The sequence below is a fragment of the Dromaius novaehollandiae genome, chromosome 9 (assembly GCF_036370855.1).
Source record: "Dromaius novaehollandiae isolate bDroNov1 chromosome 9, bDroNov1.hap1, whole genome shotgun sequence".
Taxonomy (NCBI): domain Eukaryota; kingdom Metazoa; phylum Chordata; class Aves; order Casuariiformes; family Dromaiidae; genus Dromaius; species Dromaius novaehollandiae.
Genome location: NC_088106.1, coordinates 12379447 through 12400844, shown reverse-complemented (window position 1 = coordinate 12400844; position 21398 = coordinate 12379447). Strand labels below are relative to the sequence as shown.

Here is a 21398-nt window from a genome sequence, read left to right as displayed (position 1 = left end):
TCCCCGTGGCTTGTGCTGCTGGCAGTATCCTTCCAGGTGACCTTTAGCAATCACATGTGGCTCCGTGTGCCATGGCCTGGTATTCCTGTGCTCTGGCTGTGCTCAGCGTGGGACGTCACCTCTCAAACTTCAGACAAGGGAGAGGGTCAAACCAGCCTGCTCCTCCGTGGGTTTCCTGCTATTTACCTGGCTTTGGTGAACCAGAGCTCTTCCCATGCCCCACAGCAGGTATTTCCCAATGTGAGACGAGAGCTGGTACCCCAGTCACCCCCAGGAGAGGTCATGCTGCCCCAATGTGCCCTCTGGCAGGGGGCAGTGAGATGGGCACGGGCTGTTCCCAGGCCCTGACAGGCTTGTGTGTAATTGTGTCCCCTGGGAGAGGGGACCTGAGGACATCGATACCAAAGGTGAGATGTCCTTCTCCTGCCCGTCAGCCCAGTGTCCCCCATCCTTGGGGCTGTGCATTTGTCTCTCCAGGGAAACCAGTCAAATCCAGCCCAGTCCAGCTCCCAGGCTCAGCATATCTGCAATAACAGCACTTTGCCCTGCGCCCTCCCTACCTCCCTGGGGGTCCCTGCAGACGGCAGCCTGGCCTGCACGGGAGCCTGGGGGCCCCAGGACCCCCCCAGACAGCTTCAGGGGCCCTACCTGCCCCAGAGACAGGCTGGAGGTCCTTCAGCCCTGGGGGGGGGGGATGGTCCCAGGGAAGGCTGGAGACACTGGGAGGGTCCTGGGCAGGGCTGGGAGACAGTCCCTGAATGTTATCAGCCGTCGTCTCGCCTGCAGCGGGGCTCAGCCCTCCAGCAGGACAGGGAAGGGCCATAAAGGGCTGCCCCCCTGCCCGGGGACGCAGGCGGCATTCAGGGAGGGACCCCAGCGCAGGCAGCATGGAGCAGCCGCTCTCCCTGGAGAGCTGCCTCCTCCTCTGCCTCCTCGCCCGGCTCTCTGCTGCGGCCTCAGGTGAGAGCGCGAACGGGGGCCGTGGGGGGTGGGGGGGTGGGAACCCCAGGCAGGGGGGTGCTGGAGCCCATGCCGCTTCCCTGGGGCAGCCTGTCACCTCCCCAGGGGACTGATCTCCAGCAGGATGGGACTATCCTTCCCCACGGCAGGGGCTTAGCCCCACGCACCCAGTGCGGACAAGCCCTCCTAGCTGTGTCAAGAGCCTCAGGGTGGTTTGGGACCCCAGCCTTTGAGGCGGTTTGCATCACCCTGACTGAGCCATGCCCTGTCCCCAGCTGTCCCCAGCCCTGCTGTCCCTTCATGTCCCCAGCAGTGCTGCTTGCCAGCTTGTTTTGGATGAAGCAAATTGATAGCCATGGCCAACTGCGATTTCCGTATTTAGCACACTTACTGTGTGGGGCTGACACTTGGGTAGCCAGTGCCCTTGGTGGAGATGCATGAGGCACTTCCCAGCCAAACCATGCCTCAGTTTCCCCCTCTGCAGACAGACACAGGACAGCACTGGGGTTGCCAAAGGCCTGGCTGATCCCCAAATGGCTCCTGGCCCCTCCAAGGCTCCTGCAGAATAGGACTTGGGCTAAATTCATTTGGGTGGGGATGCCCACCCTGGTCCCCCAAGGGGATTAGCTCCTGAGGACCCTCAGGGTGCCCAGGGCCATGTGGTGCTCACGGCTGTGCCTACGGTGCTGGGCACAGCCCCGACCCCTGCATCCCCCTGCTCCCTTCCAGGCACCGAGAAGACACCAGGCTACTGGAACGAGGGGGCCAGGAGGAGGCTGGAGTTGGCCCTGGCTTTGCAGCCTGTGGCGCGGCGAGCCAAAAACATCATTCTCTTCATGGGTGATGGTGAGTCCCCCAGATCAGGGACCTGGGGTGTCTCAGGCACCCTCCTGGCACCCAGCTGGGAGCTGACACACAGAACCAGCCTAGAGATGGGCCCTAGCAAGGTGTATCCATAGATGTGACCCATGGCATGGTCCCAAACTCATCATCCAAGCCCAAGCCTCAGTTTCCCCAACGGCCTGCTGGGCAGCTTGCTCTTACAAGGGGTTTCCGGTGTGATGAGGGGCGAGTTGGTCCCTGGGATCCTCAAGGAGGCTGGAGCATGTCTGAGCCTTGGGGGGGGGGGGGGAAGGGGGGGATCTTACTCATTCCCCAGTTCCCTCATGACCTGTTCCCTGTGAATAGGGCTGTTCCCTATCCAACACTTCCTTCCCTTTCCTCTACTCCTTCCTCTCGGCTGTCCCAGTCTTTGGGCCTTGGCCCTAGACAGGGCCTCAGTGCCTGGGGCCATTGCTCAGCCCTTCTTGGAGGCTGGTAGCTCAGAGCTGTGGGGATGGTGACACCAGGACACTGGGTGCTGGGTCAGCCCAACTGTGTCTTACGGGGTGGGGACATGGGTCTCTGCCAAGCCCCTTGGCTCATGGGCACAGCAGTGTCCAGGGCCATTCGGCAACTCTAAGTATCAGTGGGGAAGCAGAAGCTGGATGGAGAGAAGACAAAGCTGTGCCCTGAAGTGGCTGGCGAGAGGGCACAGCTGGTGCTCTGCAGCCTGAGGGATGGGGGACATCTCCCCCAGCAGTGTCTCTGTGGTGGCACAAGAAGGGCATTGCCCAGCCTGGGGTGGTCCTGCTGCAAGGTCCCCTCCTGCCCCATGCAGGTTGTCCCCTGCTGGCCTTGGGCAAGGTCAGGCCTTGATCCTGGCCCTTTGCCACCCCGTGGCTCTGCTGTGCCTACAGGCATGGGGCTGCCCACAGTCTCTGCAGCTCGGATCTACCAGGGGCAGCTCGCCGGTGGCTCGGGCGAGGACAATGTCCTGGCCATGGAGACCTTCCCCCACGTGGCCCTGGCCAAGGTAAGTAAGTGGGGCAGTGCTGGTGGCGGTGCCCGTGCTGCCTGCTGCCCAAAGCCCTCACCCCCCGCTGGCTTGCAGACCTACACCATCGACCGGCAGGTGCCCGACAGCGCTGGCACGGGCACTGCCTACCTGTGCGGGGTGAAGGCCAATGCCAAGACACTGGGGCTGAGCGGAGCAGCTGTCTATGGCAAATGCCACACCACTTTCGGCAATGAAGTGGACTCCATCCTGCACCGGGCCAGGCTGGCAGGTACAGGACAGTGGGGTGCCCCCATCGGAGAGCCCAGCCCATGGCAGGGACATCCCGTGCCTCGGTGGGCCAGACAGGCTCCCCGTGCAGCCTGGCTGTAAACCCTGACCCATGTTGCAGGCAAGTCCGTGGGCATCGTGACAACCACACGTGTGCAGCACGCATCCCCTGGGGCCACCTACGCCCACTCGGTCAGCCGGAGCTGGTATGCTGATGCCAACATGCCCAAAGATGCCCTGCGGGAGGGCTGCAAGGACATTGCCTACCAGCTGGTGCACAACACGGACATCAATGTGAGCTGGGGAGTGGGTGCACCACAGCATGGCAAGGCCGGGCCAGTGCCCCCACAGGGGACACGGGTGACCCAGGGACATATGGAGGGGATCTGTTGAGCTGCAGGGCTGGGACCCGTTGGCGCTGGGACCTCCAAGTAGTGGCAGTGTGGGTCACAGCTCCCCGGTCTCCTGCCAGGTGATCCTGGGCGGTGGGCGGATATACATGACCCCCAAGCAGACTCCAGACCCCGAGTACCCGGATGACCCGGCACAGAACGGCGTCAGGAAAGATGGCCTCGATCTGATCGCCGAGTGGCTCGGCTCCAAAGAGGTACCTGAGCCAGGGCGGAGGGGAGCCGGCGCTGAGCGCTGCAGGGTGGGTGTGAGCCATCGGCACCATGTCTGCTCTCACTGGCAGGGCGCACGCTATGTCTGGGACAAGAAGGGCCTGGATGAGGTTGAGGATGACTCCGTGAGCCACCTCATGGGTAAGAGCATCACTGCATTCATCATGGGCAATGCCTTCTGTCCCTGCTCTGGGGGTGCTGCCATGGCACAAAGCGGGTCCAGTGTGGACCCCACTGCAGGGCACAAGCTGGTCCAGGCACTGTGACATGCCACCCTGCTACTGTCCCCTGCTTCACTCCCCCAGGCCTCTTTGAGCCCAAGGACATGAAGTACGAGCTGAACCGCAACACCTCCACGGACCCTTCCATCGTGGAGATGACGGAAAAGGCTATTCGCATCCTCCGCAGGAACCCCAACGGCTTCTTCCTCTTCGTGGAAGTTGAGTAGCCCCAGGCAGCCTCAGCCGGGGCAGAGAGCGCAGGGTGTGGGTCCCAGGCGGTGGGCGGGTGTCCAAGAGATGCAGGGTGGGATGTGGGTCCCAGGTGGCAGGTGGGCGTCCCCAGGGCCTGGTGCGGTGAGTGAGGCCGTGATGGCTGCAGTGCCCATGCAGGTGGCAGGATCGACCATGGCCACCACAGCGGCCGGGCGAAGCAGGCACTGATGGAGACCATCATGCTGGACCGGGCCGTGGCACGGGCAGGCGAGCTCACGGACCCCTCTGACACCCTCACTGTGGTCACAGCCGATCACTCCCATGTCTTCAGCTTCGGGGGCAACACGCTGCGTGGCAGCTCCATCTTCGGTGGGTACTGGCAAGGGGCAGCGAGTCTCCCTGCTTTGGCACCCCCATTTTCCTCCCACTGGAGGCTAAGCCAGCCAAGCCAGGGTGCTGGGGAGAGGCACAGGGGTTACTGTGCTTCTTCCCCACCTGGTGGCAGGACTTGCCCCAAAGAAAGCCAAGGACAAGCGAGCCTACACCAGCATCCTCTACGGCAATGGGCCTGGCTACAGCATCCGTGATGGGGGCCGCCCGGCTGCCAGCCTCCCAGCTGCAGGTAGGAGCCTGCCGGGGACTGGAGGAGGGCACAGAAAGACAGGGAGGCTGGGGACAGCATCCTGCAGCCATGGCCACCATGGCCATGTGAGGTCCCAGTACCACTGGGGCAGGAATGGTCCCAAAACCAAGGCAAAGGGAGCTACTCCCCCACGACAGGTTGGGAAGCATGCTGCCCCCCCCCAGCCCCATATTTCCTGCTCCCTTGCAGAGGACAAGGACTACCGGCAGCAGGCAGCTGTGCCCCTGGAGTCAGAGACCCACAGCGGCGAGGACGTGGCCGTGCTGGCCAAGGGCCCCATGGCCCACCTCTTCCATGGCGTGCAGGAGCAGCACTACATCGCCCACGTCCTGGCCTACGCCGCCTGCCTCGAGCCCTATGCAGCCGAGCCCGCCTGCGGGGAGTCCCGCAGGGCGTCCCACAGCCCCCGGTGCTCCTCGCAGCCCCTGCTGACTCTCCTGGCCCTCTGCGTGGCCTCCCACCTGGCAGGCGGCTGAGAACCATGCTTCAACCCAGCTGCCTCTCTCCCAGTCTGCCGTCTGCATGGCCAGGTCCCCACTGTGGCCAGCCTCAGGGAATGCAATAAAACTCAGGTCACTCAACTTCATTTCCCCTCTGGGGGTTTGCAGCTGTGGCCACCTCTTCAGGAGCCACCCATGCCTCAGTTTCCCCTGTTGGTCATGGCTCATGGCCCTGCCAGGATGCCTACAACACTGGAGGCATCAGGATGAAGCAGAAGATGAACAAGGGGAGGCCCTGTTCCCTCCAACCTCAGCCCTGGATGCTGGGAGCCCCTGCACTGCAGGATGGTTGCACGGAGCTTGTGGGGCTTTGAGCTGCTGCACCAGGCTGGGGTGCAGCCTGGCACAGCAGCTGGCACCATCCTGGCAAGGGCCGAGCAGGGACGTTTAGCCCACGTGAGTGGATTTTGTGCTTGGGGAAGTGTGGGGCAGAGAGAAAAGCTGGTCAGTGCACAGGTGACCCCTCCAAAAAGCTCTCCGGATGCCCTCTCAGACCCAGGTCCAGCGCTCAGCCCTGCCTGCTGCACTCCCCTGGCCAGAGCATCCCCGGCACGCAGGACCCTGTCCCCTCCTCACCTGTCCCTGCAGCACCATGTCCAGGGAGCTGGACGATCCCTGCCAGGCACTGCCCATTCTCCCACCCCACTAGCATCTGTCTGCAGCCCCAAATCCACCACCCTTCTCCCCAGTGCCAGCGACTAGCCGGACTGATGAAAAGGCGTTCGTAGCCCATCCCCATGGCCTTTGCGCTGACTGCCCAGCGTGACACCAAGCTATCAGGGAAAGGCCTGGCTCCTCCACACCCCGCCACGCACCCCGCTCATCTGAGTCCAAAGTCCCCCCCACTGCAGGCTCTGCCAGCGCTGGAGGCTCTGCCCGCCGTGTCGGGTGCCCAGATACCACCATGCAGCACCTGGCACCCTTCGCGCTCTGCCTGGGCCTCTGGGCTGGGCTGGGCAGCGCCGTCATCCCAGGCAGGAATGGGCCTGGGGCGCTTTCCCTGGGGGGGCACCTGGCAGGCCATGGGGGGTGGAGCTGGGGTGGAGCTGGGGGGGGAGGGGGGGAAGGAGCAGGGCCTGCACAGCTCTGGGAGGGTTACTGGGTGCTGGGAGCATCCCTGCTTTTCTGGGGATCTTGGGCTTTTTTCCCAAAGGGATTAAGATTTTGGGGTGGGGGGGGGGGGATGTGAGGTGCCTGTAGCCCTCCCCCATGGCTTTGGCCCCCATCCCACTTGGTTCCTGTGGCTTTTCACCCCCCGCTGTGTTTTCCCATGGGTGGGAGCCCAGGGATGTGGGGTGCCCCCGGGAGTGGGTGCCGGGTCTGAGGGAAGCCGCCCTTTGGCAGCGGAGGAGGAGGAGCCGGCCTTCTGGAACAAGCAGGCAGCCGATGCCATCGAAGCCTCCTTCCAGCTGCAGCCCAAGCTGAGCCAAGCCAAAAACCTCATCCTCTTCCTCGGGGACGGTGAGTGCTGCCGGGCACCTCTCGGTGGGCACGGCCAACGCCCTGTGGAGCCCAGGTGCGGGGAGGGCGCCCGGTCCGGAGGGCGACTGGGGGCCTCTCTCCTCGCCCAGGCTTCGGGATCCCAACCATCACGGCCACCCGCATCCTAAAGGGGCAAATGCAGGGGAAGCTGGGCCCCGAGACACCCCTCGCCCTGGACGCTTTCCCCTACGTGGCTCTCTCCAAGGTAAATCCTCTCCACCCCAGGCACTGTGGTGCCCGTGGGGCCATGGGGGCCGCAGGCACAAGGCTTTGCCCCATGGGCACAGCAAAGGGTGCCACCCCATTTGCCAGCAGAGCTGGGGTCGGGGGCACCTCCTGCGGCGGCCTCCTAATCCTGATCCATCCCCCGTGGCCTTGGCAGACCTACAACGTGGACCGGCAGGTGCCCGACAGCGCGGGCACGGCCACGGCGTACCTCTGCGGGGTGAAGGGCAACTACCAGACGGTGGGGCTGAGCGCGGCCGCCCGCTACTCGCAGTGCAACACCACGGCGGGCAACGAGGTGGTCTCGGTGCTGAAGCGAGCCCGCAAAGCCGGTAACGGAGGGGACGGGGGGGTGGCTGGCAGGGAGAAGGGGCATCCCGCCACCGGGCTCCCACAGGCCGGGGGCTCAGCATGCGGCCTGACGGCGGGCGGCAGGGAAGGCCGTGGGCATCGTGACGACGACGCGGGTGCAGCACGCCTCGCCCTCGGGCACCTACGCCCACGTGGTGAACCGCAACTGGTACGCCGACGCCAGCATGCCGCAGGACGCCCTGAGCCAGGGCTGCAAGGACATCGCCTGGCAGCTCGTCCACAACGTCGACATCAACGTGAGTGCATCGCCGCCGTGGGCCCCCTCACCCCCTTCCTCCCATGGCACCCCCTGATGCAGGGCCGCTCTCCTCCCCCAGGTGATCCTCGGCGGCGGCCGGCAGTACATGACCCCCACGGGGACGCCGGACCCTGAGTATCCCACCTACTCCAATGCCAGCGGGGTGCGCCAGGATGGGCTCAACCTCATCGACGTGTGGCTGGCAACCAGGCCGGTGGGTGAGACACTCCGGAGATGGCCACCCCGGGGCGGGGAGGGGGGGGCCTTGGCGCCCGCTAACCCCCCAGGCTTTGCCCACAGGGCGCCCGCTATGTCTGGAACAGGACGGAGATGCTGGAGGCGGCCGCGGACCCCGATGTGAATTACTTGATGGGTAATGACCCCCTCCACCCCCCACCCCCACCCCCCAGCCCTGGCACCCGGTGGTGCTCAGCCGTGTGGGTGAGCCCGTCCCCTCCGTGTCCCCCCCACCGCCTCCCAGGGCTGTTTGAGCCCAGAGACCTGAAGTACAACATGACGCACAACACCACCCTGGACCCCTCGCTCAGCGAGATGACGGAGGCGGCCATCACGATCCTGAGCAGGAACCCCAATGGCTTCTACCTCTTTGTGGAAGATAAGTCGGGGCCAGGGGGTGGGATGTGGGAGCAGGGCGGCCTCATCCCACCTGGCAGCCGCCGGACGGCCTCCCAGTGCTGGTGCTACTGGGAGAACTGGACCTGGTGGTGGGGCGATGACAGTGGCCCTCAGCCCACCAGCGGTGCCCATCTGCAGGTGGCAGGATCGACCACGGCCACCACGAGGGCACGGCCCACAAGGCACTGACGGAGGCGGTGGAGTTCGACGACGCCATCGAGCGGGCGGGCGCCCTGACGGACGAGGCCCAGACCCTCACCGTGGTCACCGCCGACCACTCGCACGTCTTCTCCTTCGGTGGCTACACGCTGCGCGGCAGCTCCATCTTCGGTAGGCAGTGGGCGGGGCGCGGGGACACCTGGGAAGCTCCATTTTGTCTCTCCAAGGCCTTGGAGTGATGCTGAGAGCAGGATATGGCCTGGTGCTGGGCACTGCCTGCTCGGGGGCATGTTGGCTGTGCCCAGGGAGGTCATCGGGGGTGTGGGGGGGTGGTTCTTGACTGATCCCCCCCAATCTCCCCTCCGCAGGCCTGGCCCCCAGCAAAGCCTCTGACCTGAAGAACTACACGTCCATCCTCTACGGGAACGGGCCCGGCTATGTGGAGGCTGCCAGCCGGGACGATGTGAACAGCAACACAGCCGGTGAGGGCGTGGGGGCTGCAGCATGGCGGCAGGATGGGGCCGAGGGCTGCCGCCGCCCTCCCCTCACCCCCCCCTTCTCCCCTGCCCAGAGCTGTTCGACTACCAGCAGCAGGCGGCTGTGCCCCTCAGCTCCGAGACCCACGGCGGTGAGGACGTGGCCATCCTGGCCAAGGGCCCCATGGCCCACCTCTTCCACGGCGTGCAGGAGCAGACCTACGTGGCCCACGCCATGGCCTACGCCGCCTGCCTCGAGCCCTACAGCTCGTGCCGCCAGCGGAGCTCGGCCCCCAGCACCCGCACCGGCCCCCTGGTCCTGCTCATGGCTCCTCTTCTCCTCCTGCCCCTTTTCTGCTAGCCCCATGGCCCAGCGGTGCCTCCGCCTGCCCCTCCAGATGCGGTGCCTGTGGCTCTTCGGAGCATCCCCGGTCCGGAGGAGGTGGCTGCTCCCCGTGCGGGGAGCTCGGGGTTCAATAAATATGGGCTGTGACGACCAGCAGCTGGAGAGATGTGTTGCAAGGCACCAAGGGCCAGTGCCGCATGGATGGGGGGGGTCGTGCCATTTGCATGTGTGTCTCTCCATCATGCACGGCCAGGTATGAGCACTGCCCACCGCTCAGGCCCCCTGCCCCGCGCGGCACCCGGGCACAGCCCCAGCCACCCGCCCTGTACATCCAGTGCTTTATTGATCAGAAACAGCAGCAAAAAATACAGCGCGCATCCGTGTGCAAGCACCACGGCCCCCTCCTCCGGCTCCCCACGTTCCAGGGCAGGCTGGCATCGCCCCGGCCCGAAGCCCTGCTGGACCATGCCCACCCCAGGCAGCAGGGCTGCTCGGGGGGCAGGACGGGGCTGGCATGGGGTTTTCCCTGGGGAGAGGAGCTGGGCAGAGAACAGGGGGGGCTTTTGGCACTGGGTGGCCCCAAGGAGTCTGGTACGCTTTCCCTGCGCTGACCGGAGAGGACCGCGGTGCTGAGCCCAGGGCTGTGCCGGGTGTTTTAGGGCCTGGAGAAGGGTCTGGGGTGGGCGGATGGAAAAGCGGGTGCCCTGCCTCTGCCCCCATCCTCCATGGGGAGCCCAGGACGCAGCTCCCTCCTGCATGATCCTTGGGTACTGGCTGGGAAGAGAGCAGGCAGGAGGCAGATGGCTCTGGGGAGGAGCTGGCACCAACCCCAAGCGCCTCCCCCTGCCCCCATCCAGCCTCTCTCCGGGGGAACGACCCCCTGCGCTGGCTGGGGGTGCCCCTCTTTGCCCGTAAAGCAGGGGGGGGGGACAGGCACAGGGAACGGGAGGGGAGCGGGCGCGGGGTGGCACGGACGGCGGGGGGTGCCAGCCTGCCGGGGGTTCCTCCTCACCACACCGAGCACTTGTGAGCCGGGTTCATGGGCGAGTTCTTGGGGCAGTGGAAAACCCGGCCGAACTCCTCGAACTGCGAGACGCTGCCCAGGACCCTGCCGGGAGACGGAGAGGCGGGGGGGACTCAGAGCTGGGCACCCCCAGCCCCGGCCACACACCCAGCTCTGGGAAGGAGGTGCCCGGCTGCCATCCCCATCCCACCCGCCTTGCCTCCCCACCAAGCCCCCTGCCCCAGTGATGCCCACCCCACACCTGCAGGTTTAACCCTCTCCTGCTCTCCCCAGCACCCAAAAGGGGGCAATTCGCCCCCACCCCCCCCCCAGTCTGCAGCAGCACATGTTTTGCCCGCGTTTCGGGCCGGTACCTGTAGTGCTCCGGGGCGTGCTTGTCTGTCAGCACCTGCAGGTAGATGGACTGGGAGCGCCGCTTGATGCACCAGTTCTGCAGGGGAAGAAGGGCCCCGGGGGAGGGGGGGGGGGTGAGCTGGTGGGGGGGCGCCCCATGGGGGTCAGGGCAATGATCCCCTGGTTGTGCTTGTTATTGTAGGGTCTCCTGTGAGCTCAGGGTCTGCATGCGTTTGGTGTAGATGGGTTGGGAGAGCATGGGGCTGTTTGTTAATGTGGGGGCTCCTGGGAGGGTGGGCTGCTGTGCCCATGGGGCCCAGGGCGTCAGTGTCTCCTTGCCCTCTCCCATGGGGATGACCCCCTCCCATCCTGGCACTTGCCTTGTGCCCCCCTTGGGTGCAGGCTCACCTGGGCGAAGGCGATGAAGAAGAGCTGGTCGTGGGTGTATTTCAGGTGGTGCAGGGGGTGCTCGGGGCCGTGCTCCCGCACCCACTTCTGGTAGGCCTGGAGAGCAAGGGCACGGCATGGGTACCACCCCAAACCTGCCCCCCACCCCCCTGCACCCCCGCCAGCAGGATCAGGCCTGCTCCTTGCAGCGGGGAGCAGCCCCACAGCTCTGCCGGGGCTGTTCTGCCCCCGGGGGGGGACTTACGTAGTAGGCAAGTTTGAGCCCCCCCATGTCGGCGATGTTCTCCCCCAGCGTGTGCTTGCCATTCACCTGCCAGGAGAGGAGAGACACGGGGTGAGCAGAGATGGCCTCAAGACAGGCCCTCCCCCCCCCCATCATGCTGGCACCAAGGTGGTGCCTCAGTTTGCCCCATCCAGGGGCCCAAGGAATTTCCCAGCTGAGGTGTGATGAGTTGTTGGGTCTCAGAGCTGGACACAAGCAAACTCTCTTTGTGGGCACCTGGCTCTAGGGAGGGAGCGAGCCCTCTGCAGTGGGGACCCCCAAAGCCAGGCAGTGTGCCAGGGCAATGCCTGGCAGGTGAGGGGGGGGGGGTCTCACCCGCTGGTTGTAGACGGTGAAGTTGTCGTAGAGATTGACGATGCACTGTGCTTTCTTCAGGAACTTGCTGTACGACGTCTCTGTCCACCAGTGCACCAGGTTCCCATGCCGGTCGTACTGTCCCCCTACCAAGGCAACCACCACCCCCGGTCATGCCAAGGGACCCAGGTGTCCTGCCACCCACCTCCTGCCCCAGGACGGGGGCGGGGGGGGAAGGGGGTGGGGGTTGCTCACCCCAGTCGTCATAGCCATGGGTCAGCTCATGCCCGATGATGGTGCCAATCCCGCCGTAGTTCAGCGACCTGTTGGTGGTGGGGAGCGCGGAGATAGTGGAGGGCACGATGCTGGCGGTTCCCCCAGGATGGTGCCCCCCCACCCCCAGCCCCATACCCTGCCCTGGCACCCCCCACCCATGCCCCTGCCCCAGTCCTCTACTCACTGCGGGAATTCGGGGTCGTAGAGGGTTGGCTGCAGGATGCCAGCGGGGAACACTGGGGACACAGGAAAGCATGGCAGGGAGGGGGCACTCTGCCCCCTGCCCACCCACAGCATGGCCCACGCTGGGGCCCCCTGCGCCGTGCCCACCCCCACTGCCCTCCTCCCTGCCCCACAGTCAGGGCACCCCACGTCTCCCTCCTGCAGGGGGGCTGAGCCCAGCTGGCTGGTGGCCCCTGTGCCAGGCCCCAGGCGGGCACGGCTGGGTGGCAGTGCCTTCCTTACCCATCTGGTTCTTGTTGGGCAGGTAGTAGGCGTTCAGCGCCTGGGGGGGCAGCAGCCACCTGCAAGGAGAGACAGAGGTGCCAGGCTGTGCGGGCACCCAGGGGTGCGGGAAATGCCACCCCTTTGCGTAGCCGGGGGGCTCGCACTGTGCCTTCCTGCGTATGCCCTGTGCAGTGCTGCCCTGTGGGCACCAGCCATGGGGGCATCAGTGGGGCTGTGCCATGCCCCGCGTCTTTTCCACCCGCATCCCCCCAGACACAGCGATACCCACGCAGACTTGTCCACCTCCTGCCGGATCTTCTTCACCGAGAGCTTGATGCCGAAGGCAATGCTGTTCAGGATGTTCTTGAAATAGGTCTTCTCGTCCACCTCGAACTGTGGGGGTGCAGGGCACAGCCATGTCAGGGGGACCCCTGTCCCCAAACTCCTGGGTGTGGGGAGCAGTGCTAGGGTGTCGTCCCCCCCACCCCCAGGAGATTTGAGGACAGGATGTGGGATTGTGGCCATGGGCTGCACATGGCACATGTGTATGTGTGTGTCCCCTGTCCCTGGAGGGAAGGGTCCATGCACCATGGGCATCGGCATGTCCCCATGCCACCACCCTCCACGGCAGTGCCCTTGTGGGCTGCTACATCTCCCCTGCCTCCCTGGGGTCCCTGGGCCACGCAGGGGTAGGGGCACCCCCAGCCCTATGGTGAGGATGGAGCTGAGCCCTGGGTGTGCGGAAGGGGACTTCAGCTTGGACCCCAGAACAGCGTGACACTGCCCATGTGGCCATGGCCATGCGAGTTGGGCATGGTGAGCTAGTGAAGAATGGCTTGTTTAGGGGCAGAGCCTCCCCATCCTGATTGTCCTGGGTCCCACAGCTGCACCGCACCAAAGCAGATGTGGAGCCCATCTACCACGCCCCCCCCACCCCCACCATGTTCCCATGCCCCCATGTGGCCCTGGGCCACCCCTTGCCTCATACTCCTTGTCAATGGCCTCCGGCGTCAGCAGGAAATCAGGGTAGCCGATCATCACCATCATGTACTGGAGCTGTGAGGAGAGCGGGCAGCTGGGTTGGGACCCCCAACCCTGGTGCCCTGGAGCTGGTGGGGGGGGGCGGGCAAGGATGGGGGTATGTGCTCATGGTTGAGGCACAAGAGGCCTCCGTGCCCCCTGCCTGCAGCTGGTACCTTGGCCCTGGCCGCTTTGCGTGTCTCCTCATCCATCCAGTCCAGCTCATCCAAGCGCTGGTCCAGGATGTACTTGATGTCCTCCACCAGCTGCTGCACCTATAGCGGGACCCGTGGCAGGTCACCATGGGTGCAGCTACAGCATCTTTGCCACCTGTCACCCCCATGCCCACAGCCAGGTCACTGCCATGGTGTCTGGGGGTGCCTGCTGGTGTTGCTGGAGGGCATTGCCCTGAGCAAGTCACCCCGGTCCCAAGCCGGGGACACGAGCCCAAGCATTCACAGTGCGCCAGCCATCTTGGGGTGCAGGATGGTGGTGGCCACCTTGGTGAGGGAACACAGCTCCATGTCCATGGGCAGCACCACCTACCTTGGCCTTGCTGGCAGAGGAGAAGTACTCCTCGACGAAGAGGGCACCCAGGGCCATGCCGAAGTGCTTATTGGCCTGACTCAGGCAGATCTTGCCCCGCTCGAGCTGCTTCTCATTGCCCTCCATCTCCTTGGAGAGCTCGTGGATGGCGTCACGGAAGGGTGTTGAGAGGTGCTCGCTCAGCACCACCACGATGCGCCACAGCATGTAGTTGTGCAGGATCCTGGCCAAGGGGGGCAGGATCAGGCCCCTTCAGCTAGGCACCTTGGTGGGCATGCAGACACCACATGGGGAGTGCTTGCCAGGGGCACATCACCCAACCTAGCTGCTTGGGGCCCACAGAGGCCACGGGGGTGGTCACATCCCATGGGTGCCCAGGAACAGGTTGGCACCATGTATCTCCTCACAGCAGGCACCACTGTGTGATGAATTTAGTGATCAGCAGCATGGGGGGGTTTTGGTGGGCAGCTGGCCATTACCAGGCTGCCGTGGGGCCCATGATGGTGCCTCTGCCAGGAGCTTTGCTGGGATCCCCAAGCCAGACCCAGCCTCCCTGGGATGGAGGTGATGGAGGGACCAGTCAGCCTCCCCCCACTATATCTCCCCATTGCCATGACCCTGCCAGGCTGAGCAGGGGTGCCACCCCACGACCCTACCCGCCCTACAGCCTGCAGCAGGGAGACCCCAAATATTGGGGCAAAGCAGCGCCAGTGCCAGTCTTCTGCCCAGGGTTGTCCATAAGTGGTGGTGGGATCCATGCAACAGAGGCATTTGGGGCACAGCCTGGCATCTGGGGGGGGGGGGGCGGTGGTGCAAGGGGGGGTTATTGCTGAGCCAGGGCAAGAGGCTGCCACCTGAGGGTCCCACAGCCAGGCAGGGTGATGCCAGCGGTCCCAGTGTGGGGTGGCCCCAGGGCACAGGGGGTATCAGTGCCCCTCACCTGCTGGGTGTCACACGGATGAGGTCGGACACCTTGTGCATGTAGTCAGTGGCCAGCAGCACCACCTCCTCGTCCTCCGAGAAGTTGTCATGGAAGATGCGGTCCAGCAAGCGTTTCCACTTGAGCTGGCAGGGCGGGCGAGGGGCACCATCAGTGCAGGCATGGGGACCCCCCCCCCCCATATCACCCCCAGCAAGACCACTCCGGGCTTTCCAACCTCCCACCACCCCTTCCCCCAGGAGCAAAGCCTGGGCCTCGAGCTGCCCCTGGCACTCAGGATAGCCCAGGATGGATTTTTGGCCCTCCAGAGCAGACTGATGGGGGGGCAGCTGGGCCAGAGGGGGCATTTCTAGGGGCACTGAGGTACTGGGTTGGGGGCTGTGCTGCGTTACTCAGGCTATGGGGCAGCACTGGGTGTCACAGGATTGACAGTAGAGCAGGACATGGAGTGGGTACAGGGGCAGCTGCAGGGTATGGGGCAGGTGGGGGACATGGGGTGGCAGGGTGGGTGCAAGAGTGCTCACAGTGGGGGTGATGCGCTGCAGCTCGCCCAGGGTCACTTTGTGGTACGTGGTGCTGACGTCCCTCCGCACATCGTCGTACTCAGACACTGTGATCTGCACAGGGTGAGCATGGCCATCACTGCTGTGCAATCGGGGGAGGCACAGCTCTGGGGCAAAAGGGGCTGCTGACCCACATCCCTCCCGGCTCACTGCCCCATGCCCCTCTGTGCTGCCAGCAGTGCCCCAAAAGCTAGGGCTGGGGTTCCCGAGAGCTGGGCATGGGGTGCCCAAGGAGCTGGGGTCCCTGAGGGCTAGGGTGGGGGTCCCCAAGAGCTGGTGTCCCTGAGGGCTGGGCATGTGGGTCCTCAAGGGCTGGGTGCGGGGGTCCCCAAAGGGCTGGTCATGGGCGTTCCCAACAGCTGTGGTCCTTGATGGCTGGATATGGGGGTCTCCAGGGGCTGGTGTCCCCAAGGCCTGGGTATGAGGGTCCCCAAAGGGCTGAGGTGATTGCGTCAAGGGCTGGACGTAGCGAGTCCGCAAGGGACGGGGCAGGCGTCCCCTCCCTTGGACATAGGGGGTCCACAAGGGGCTGGAGTGAGTGCCCCGGTGAGTGGGACTGGGGTCCCCAAGGGCTGGGCAGAGGCTCCGAAAGCCCAGGGGCCCCCGCCTCACGTTGGCGAGGTGCTGCTCCAGCTGGAGGATCTCCTGGGCCTTTTGTTCCACGTGCTCAGCCCCCAGGAGGGTGAGCAGCCTCTCCATGAACACCCGGTACGCCGCCAGGATCTGTGCCAACGGAGGGGCCGGTGAGTGCCACCCTGCATCGCTGGCAGGCACCCCGGCCCCTTGGCATCGCTGCGGGTGCTGCCGCAAGCCAATGGCAGGGTGCCCTCTGGCAGCCCCCACCCCACGCTGGGTGCCCAGGCCCTCACCGAGCCCTGGGTGCCCATCTCACCTTCTCACTCTCCTCATCCTGCCCCAGATACAGGGTCCGTTCAGGCAGCGTCAGCCCATCCTGGTCGATCTGCAGGGGGAGACGGGGGCAGTGGGTGAGCAGAGCCCTGGGGCAGGGGCCGGGGCACCCCAGGGTGGGTGCCGTGCTGGCCAAGGCGCTGGGGTATTGCAGGGCTGCACACAGCAGAGACCCCAAAATAGCACCCTGGGGACCTTCCCATAGCACAAGAGCACCCCTGGGTGCCTCCTCCCCAGCACAGACACCAGTGGGCCCCAGCTCCCTGCCGTGGGCCTGTGGCTGTCCCCCTCCTTGCCACCAAGGATGCAGAAGCAGTCAGGTAATGGCGGTGAGACCCAAGCCCACCATTGGGGTGGGCAGCTTCCCGCGTGCCCCAGCAGCACCCCCCAGCCTTGTATTTCAGGGTGCCATGGGGTGGCGGTGCTATGCGTCAGTCCCAGGCATGAGCAGGCTGTTGCACCCCCCCCCCCCCGGCCCGGTGCCTCAGTTTCCCTCCTGCTAGATGGTGCTGCAGCTGTAAGGGGCAGCCTGCAATGACCTTGGAGTGCTGGGTGCTCCAAGTGACCTGCCCCATGCCTGCCCCACAGTCTGGTCCCTGCCTGCCCCATGGGGATCAGCAGGGATGGCCCACAGCCCCCAGGCACACACCCTTCCACCGTTCACACCCCCTGCACACAGCCGTACACACATCTTTACTGCACATGTGTGCACACAAGGCTCTTCATGCGCACACGCACACGCACACACACACTCACACACACACACAAACCCTGCTGTCACCTAGGCATGGGCACATTAGCACATACCCACATGTGAACACACATGCACATGCACACTGTATCACATACACACCCGAGCTGCAAAGCACACCCCTGGTAACACACACACACACACACACACACACACACACACACACACACACACACACCCCTCTGTGCCTTCTCACACCCCCATCACAACTGCACACATAGACATACCAGCTGCCTTACACCCTCTCCATGCACATGCACGCACACATGTGCACACATGCGCACACATGCGCACACACACACACACACACACACGCACGCACACCCCCCCATCACAACCCTCATCTCTCACACACCCCTTCTCACACGCACATACACAACCTGTCACACTCATCTCTCTCGCCCACAAAACCTCGCTGTCACACCCATCTCGTACCCCCCCACACCCTATCACACCCATCTCACACCTGCTCCCTCCCGCTCACGCCCCGCCGTACACACAAAACCTTTCTCTTTGACACATGCTCCCTCTAGTGTACACACACCCACACACACCCCCCATCACACCCTTTCTCCTTCTCACCCCCCCACAAACACCCGTCTCTCTCACACACACACACATGCACACATGCACACGCACACACCCCCTCAGCCCCACCACCACAGGCTCACAGGGAACAGGCAGGGGGACAGGGTGCCCCAGCTGTGCCCACCACCACGTCCCCCATCATGTCCCCACTGTGCCATTGCCGTGTCCCCGCTGTGCCCACCACCATGTCCCCCATGATGTCCCCCCTGTGCCATCGCCGTGTCCCTGCCATGCCCACAGTTGTGCCATCACCAAGTCCCCCACCACGTCCCCACCGTGCCTGCCACTGTGTCCCCGCTGTGCACAGTTGCATCCCTGCTGTGCCACCACTATGTCCCAGCCATGCCCATCACTGTGCCCCTGCTGTGCCCACCATGGTGCCACCGCTGTGCCCCCACCGCCATGCCCCAGCTGTGCCCACTGCCATCGTGTCACCGCTGTGCCCCCACTGTGTCCATCACCGTGCCCCCGCTGTGCCCCTGCTGCACCCGCCACCATGTCCCCACTGCACCCACCCCCGTGAGCCTGTGCCCCCGGAGGGTGCCAGCCACTCGCCTGCCCAGACGAAGCCCGTTCGTGCCCCCAGTGGCACCGCGGGGTGAGGGATGTGGGCTGGCGGCAGCAGGGGGGGCTGGCAGAGCCGTGGGGAAACTCCCTGGCATGGCTCTGGGCTTGCCCTCCCCCCCCCCCCCCGGGGTGCAGCTGACTGCTGGGATGCCAGGGTGAGGGGCTCGGTTGCAGGGCACTCAGGGCACCCCAAGGGGCTTTCCTACCAGCACCAAGGTGGGCGGCACTGCTCCACTCCTTATGCCCCTTGTTGGTGTCGCCTCCCACCCATCCGAGAGGTGACAACCCCCCCCCCCCAGCACGGCACCCCACCGCCCGCACCAAGGGCAGCCTGGCACTGGGGTCCCGCGGTGGGAAGATGGGGGGCACCAGCTCCGGGCAGTGGCACCAGGACACCCCAGGCTGTCCCCATCCCCGCGCCACCCACGGCGAGGACGGCAGCAATGCCAGCCACATGGGCACAGGCAGGTGACCCGGAGGGGCCCCGGCACGAGCCCCCGCGGCGAGCAGGGTGCTGGCACCCCTCACCCGGATGACGTAGCGCGAGGTGTTCCTGTCGTCCAGGCTGACGGTAAGCGAGAAGAGCACCGCGGCGCTGTAGACCCCCTGCGTCTTGTAGAGCAGCTCGTTGAGGTCGCCGCGGCCGGGCGTGGCGTCCCAGCCGCCGCACTCGCCGATCACCTCCAGCATGGGCCGCGGGCCCAGCCGGTCGATCTCAGCCCGGTCCAGGCACGAGCGGAAAAACTCCTTGACTTTCCTCTCGGCCGAGGCGCGGGCGCGCCGCCGCACCGGGCTGCTCAGCAGCGCCCGCAGCTTGGCCTCGTTCTGCTCCGCGATGGCCCCGATGGTGCCGTACACCAGCTTGTCCTCGGGGATGCCGTGCCGCCGGAGCCACCCGCCGCAAGCGAACGAGTAGAAATCCTGGCACGGGTCGATGGTGGCATCCATGTTGGCGCTGAGGAAGCGGGACGCCCGCAAGAAGGCCTTCTTCTCCTGGCAGCCCTCCAGGCAGTAGCTGTCCCCTTCAGCCGCCAGGTACTTGAGGACCAACATGCACGTCAAGATGACGCAGAGCCCTGCGGCAAACACCAGCCCCGAGAGGAGGCAGATCTCCCGGCGGCTCCAGCGCGGCAGCCCCCCGCGGCGCTTCTTGGCCCCGGTGCCCAGCTGGAGGGCGAAGCCGTTGGGCAGGGTGCCGCTCTGGTACTTGCTCACGTACTTCACCTCCTGAAACTCATCGTAGTGGGCCGTCAGCGAGTAGGTCTTCTCCATGGCTGGGTGCCGGGGCTCGCCGTGCACGGCGCCGGGGGGCTCAGGGCAGGCGGGGTGCAGGCGCGGGCGCCCTGCGGTTCATGCCGGAGCCATGCCTGCTCCGAGGAGGTGGTGGCCGGTGCCCGGGTGAGTCAGAAAGCTCCTGGAAAAGGCAGATGATATGATTTAGGGGTGTTTTGGGAGGAGCGAGGAGGAGATTGCTGCTTGCCGTCATCACTGCCCGCATCCCAGTCCCTGCCTCTATGCCCCGCTGGTGGCACTGGGACTGGCTGCAGTGCCAGGAGCTCAGTGGCAGCCCTCTCCCCCAGCTGCCTCTTTGCCAGCCCCCCCAGTGCCCAGGGCAGGCTCCCACCTGCCTGGTCCTGACCGGGTGTCACCCTCTGGCACATCACTGTCTCAGCACACCCACCCCAGGGTGCCCAGGAGAGCATCTGCTCTGGGGTGGACCAGAGCACCAAGTCCCACACCACACTGTGACCCTCCCCCCCCTTCCCGGGCTGGGGGGGGCACAGGGCTCCCAGCATCTCTGGTAGGGGTTTGGGGGGGGGGCAGCTTGGGGAAGGGGGGCTGTTGAGGAGTTTGAGCAGGAGACGTTGTGCTGGGTTGGACTGGGGATGCTGAGCAGGGTTTTGGGGAGTGCTGGGTCGCGGCGCGGTGCGCGGCGCCGTGTTGCACCGTGCTGCGCTGCATGTCGCTGCGTTGGGCTGGGTTGGGTTGGGTTGGGTTGGGCTCCTCGGGTCGCACTCGCTCGGGCCGGGGCGCGTTGCGTGGTGCTGGGGTGGGTCGTGCTGCATCGCGCGGTGCCAAACCGCGTTGCACCGTGCTGTGTGCGTGCAAAGCCAGCTCAGCCCGGGGACCCCCGGCCCGACGGGCGTCTCACCGCGACCCCCCACCCTCCCTCCAGCAGCGGGTGCCGCTGCAGCGGGCGCAGGGGGGCTGTGCCGGGGAGAAGAGGGGTCTGTCCGTGGGGAAGCTGGAGCAGGGAGGGATGGATGGGTTCGGGGGGGCTTCAAAAGGGGCCCCCAGTCCCCGCTCAGCGACGCCCTTGGGAGCGCCCGAATTTGGCGGTGGGGGAGGACGCGCCGGGGACACGGAGCCGCGGGGGGGGGGCGGTACCTCCGCAGCGAGGCCCCCCCACCCCGGGGCACGGCGGAGCCCCGCGGCCCCGCTCCCGCCTCAACTTGGGCAAAGTTGTGTCGCCGCTGCCGCCGCCGCCGCCGGGCTGCGCCGCGCCGGGAGGAGCCGCTGCGGCGGCAGCGGAAAGTTTGCGGGGCCGGTGGCGGGCACGGCGCGGCGGGCGAGGGGCCGCGGGGGTGCGCGGGGGGCGGCCGGGATGCTCGGGGGGGCTGCCGGGATGCTCGGGGAGCTGCCGGGCTGCCAGGCTGCTCGGGGGGGCTGCCGGGCTGCTCGGGGGGATGCTCAGCGGAATGCTCGTCGGCGCTCGGGGGATGCTCAGCGGGAAGCTCGGGGAATGCTCGGGGGATGCTCGCCGGGATGCTCGTCGGGATGCTCGGGGAGAGCTCAGCGGGAAGCTCGGGGGATGCTGAGGAGGTGCTCACCGGGATGCTCAGGGAGAGCTCACCGTGATGCTCGGGGGATGCTGGGGGGGGAGGAGGGGGCTCCCCGGGCTGCTTCCCGGGCTGCTCGGGGGCTGCTGCCCGCGATGCTACCCAGATCCCCGCGGGGTGCTCGGGCGTCGCTCGCCCAGTTGCTCCCCGGGAGCCTCGGGGGAGGCTGCGGGGGTGCTCGGGGGTGCCGGCCGGGAGGCCGCGGGGGTGCTCGGGGGTGCAACCCCGGGAGGCTGCGGAGGTGCTCGGGGGTGCTCACCGCGCTGCTCGGGGTGCTCGGCAGGCTGCCCGGGGAGCCGGCGGGCCGGCGCGGCGGCGCCCGTCCGGCTGCGCGCCCCGCGCTCGGCTGCCGGAGCGGCGGGGCCGGAGGGAGGCAGCGGGGCGGGAAGGGGGTGGCGTCTCCAGCCC

The 21398-nt window shown here is 66.0% G+C and overlaps 3 protein-coding genes across 5 annotated transcripts; 2 read left to right on the top strand and 1 right to left on the bottom strand.

Annotated features, from left to right (window-relative positions):
- Nucleotides 1-779: 779 nt before the first annotated feature.
- Nucleotides 780-5353, top strand: LOC112980190 (intestinal-type alkaline phosphatase-like). Its single transcript, XM_064516729.1, has 11 exons — nt 780-960; nt 1690-1806; nt 2700-2815; nt 2894-3068; nt 3189-3361; nt 3540-3674; nt 3762-3831; nt 3996-4134; nt 4291-4493; nt 4630-4746; nt 4957-5353. The coding sequence occupies exons 1-11, from the start codon at nt 888-890 to the stop codon at nt 5241-5243; spliced, it is 1605 nt and encodes a 534-aa protein (XP_064372799.1). The 5' UTR covers nt 780-887; the 3' UTR covers nt 5244-5353.
- Nucleotides 5354-5762: 409 nt separating this feature from the next.
- LOC112980191 (intestinal-type alkaline phosphatase) lies at nt 5763-9354 on the top strand. The gene is made up of 11 exons (XM_064516728.1): nt 5763-6241; nt 6612-6728; nt 6839-6954; nt 7132-7306; nt 7410-7582; nt 7664-7798; nt 7885-7957; nt 8066-8200; nt 8359-8550; nt 8748-8861; nt 8951-9354. The coding sequence occupies exons 1-11, from the start codon at nt 6172-6174 to the stop codon at nt 9214-9216; spliced, it is 1566 nt and encodes a 521-aa protein (XP_064372798.1). The 5' UTR covers nt 5763-6171; the 3' UTR covers nt 9217-9354.
- Nucleotides 9355-9423: 69 nt separating this feature from the next.
- On the bottom strand, nt 9424-21342 carry ECEL1 (endothelin converting enzyme like 1). 3 transcript variants are annotated; one of them, XM_064516725.1, is made up of 19 exons: nt 21250-21342; nt 18679-19564; nt 16228-16296; nt 15948-16058; nt 15297-15389; nt 14773-14897; nt 13833-14055; nt 13463-13561; nt 13248-13322; nt 12556-12659; nt 12285-12343; nt 12004-12055; nt 11799-11866; nt 11565-11689; nt 11211-11276; nt 10967-11062; nt 10579-10655; nt 10214-10309; nt 9426-9975 (listed from the first exon to the last, which is right to left on the bottom strand). In XM_064516725.1, exons 2-19 carry the CDS (start codon nt 19420-19422, stop codon nt 9441-9443), a joined length of 2817 nt encoding a protein of 938 aa, XP_064372795.1. In that variant the 5' UTR covers nt 19423-19564; nt 21250-21342; the 3' UTR covers nt 9426-9440. The 3 variants fall into 3 exon arrangements, with proteins under 3 accessions (XP_064372796.1, XP_064372795.1, XP_064372797.1); XM_064516726.1 differs by lacking the exon at nt 15948-16058 and having other exon boundaries at nt 9424-9975; XM_064516727.1 differs by having other exon boundaries at nt 9860-10309.
- Between the last annotated feature and the right edge of the window lie 56 nt (nt 21343-21398).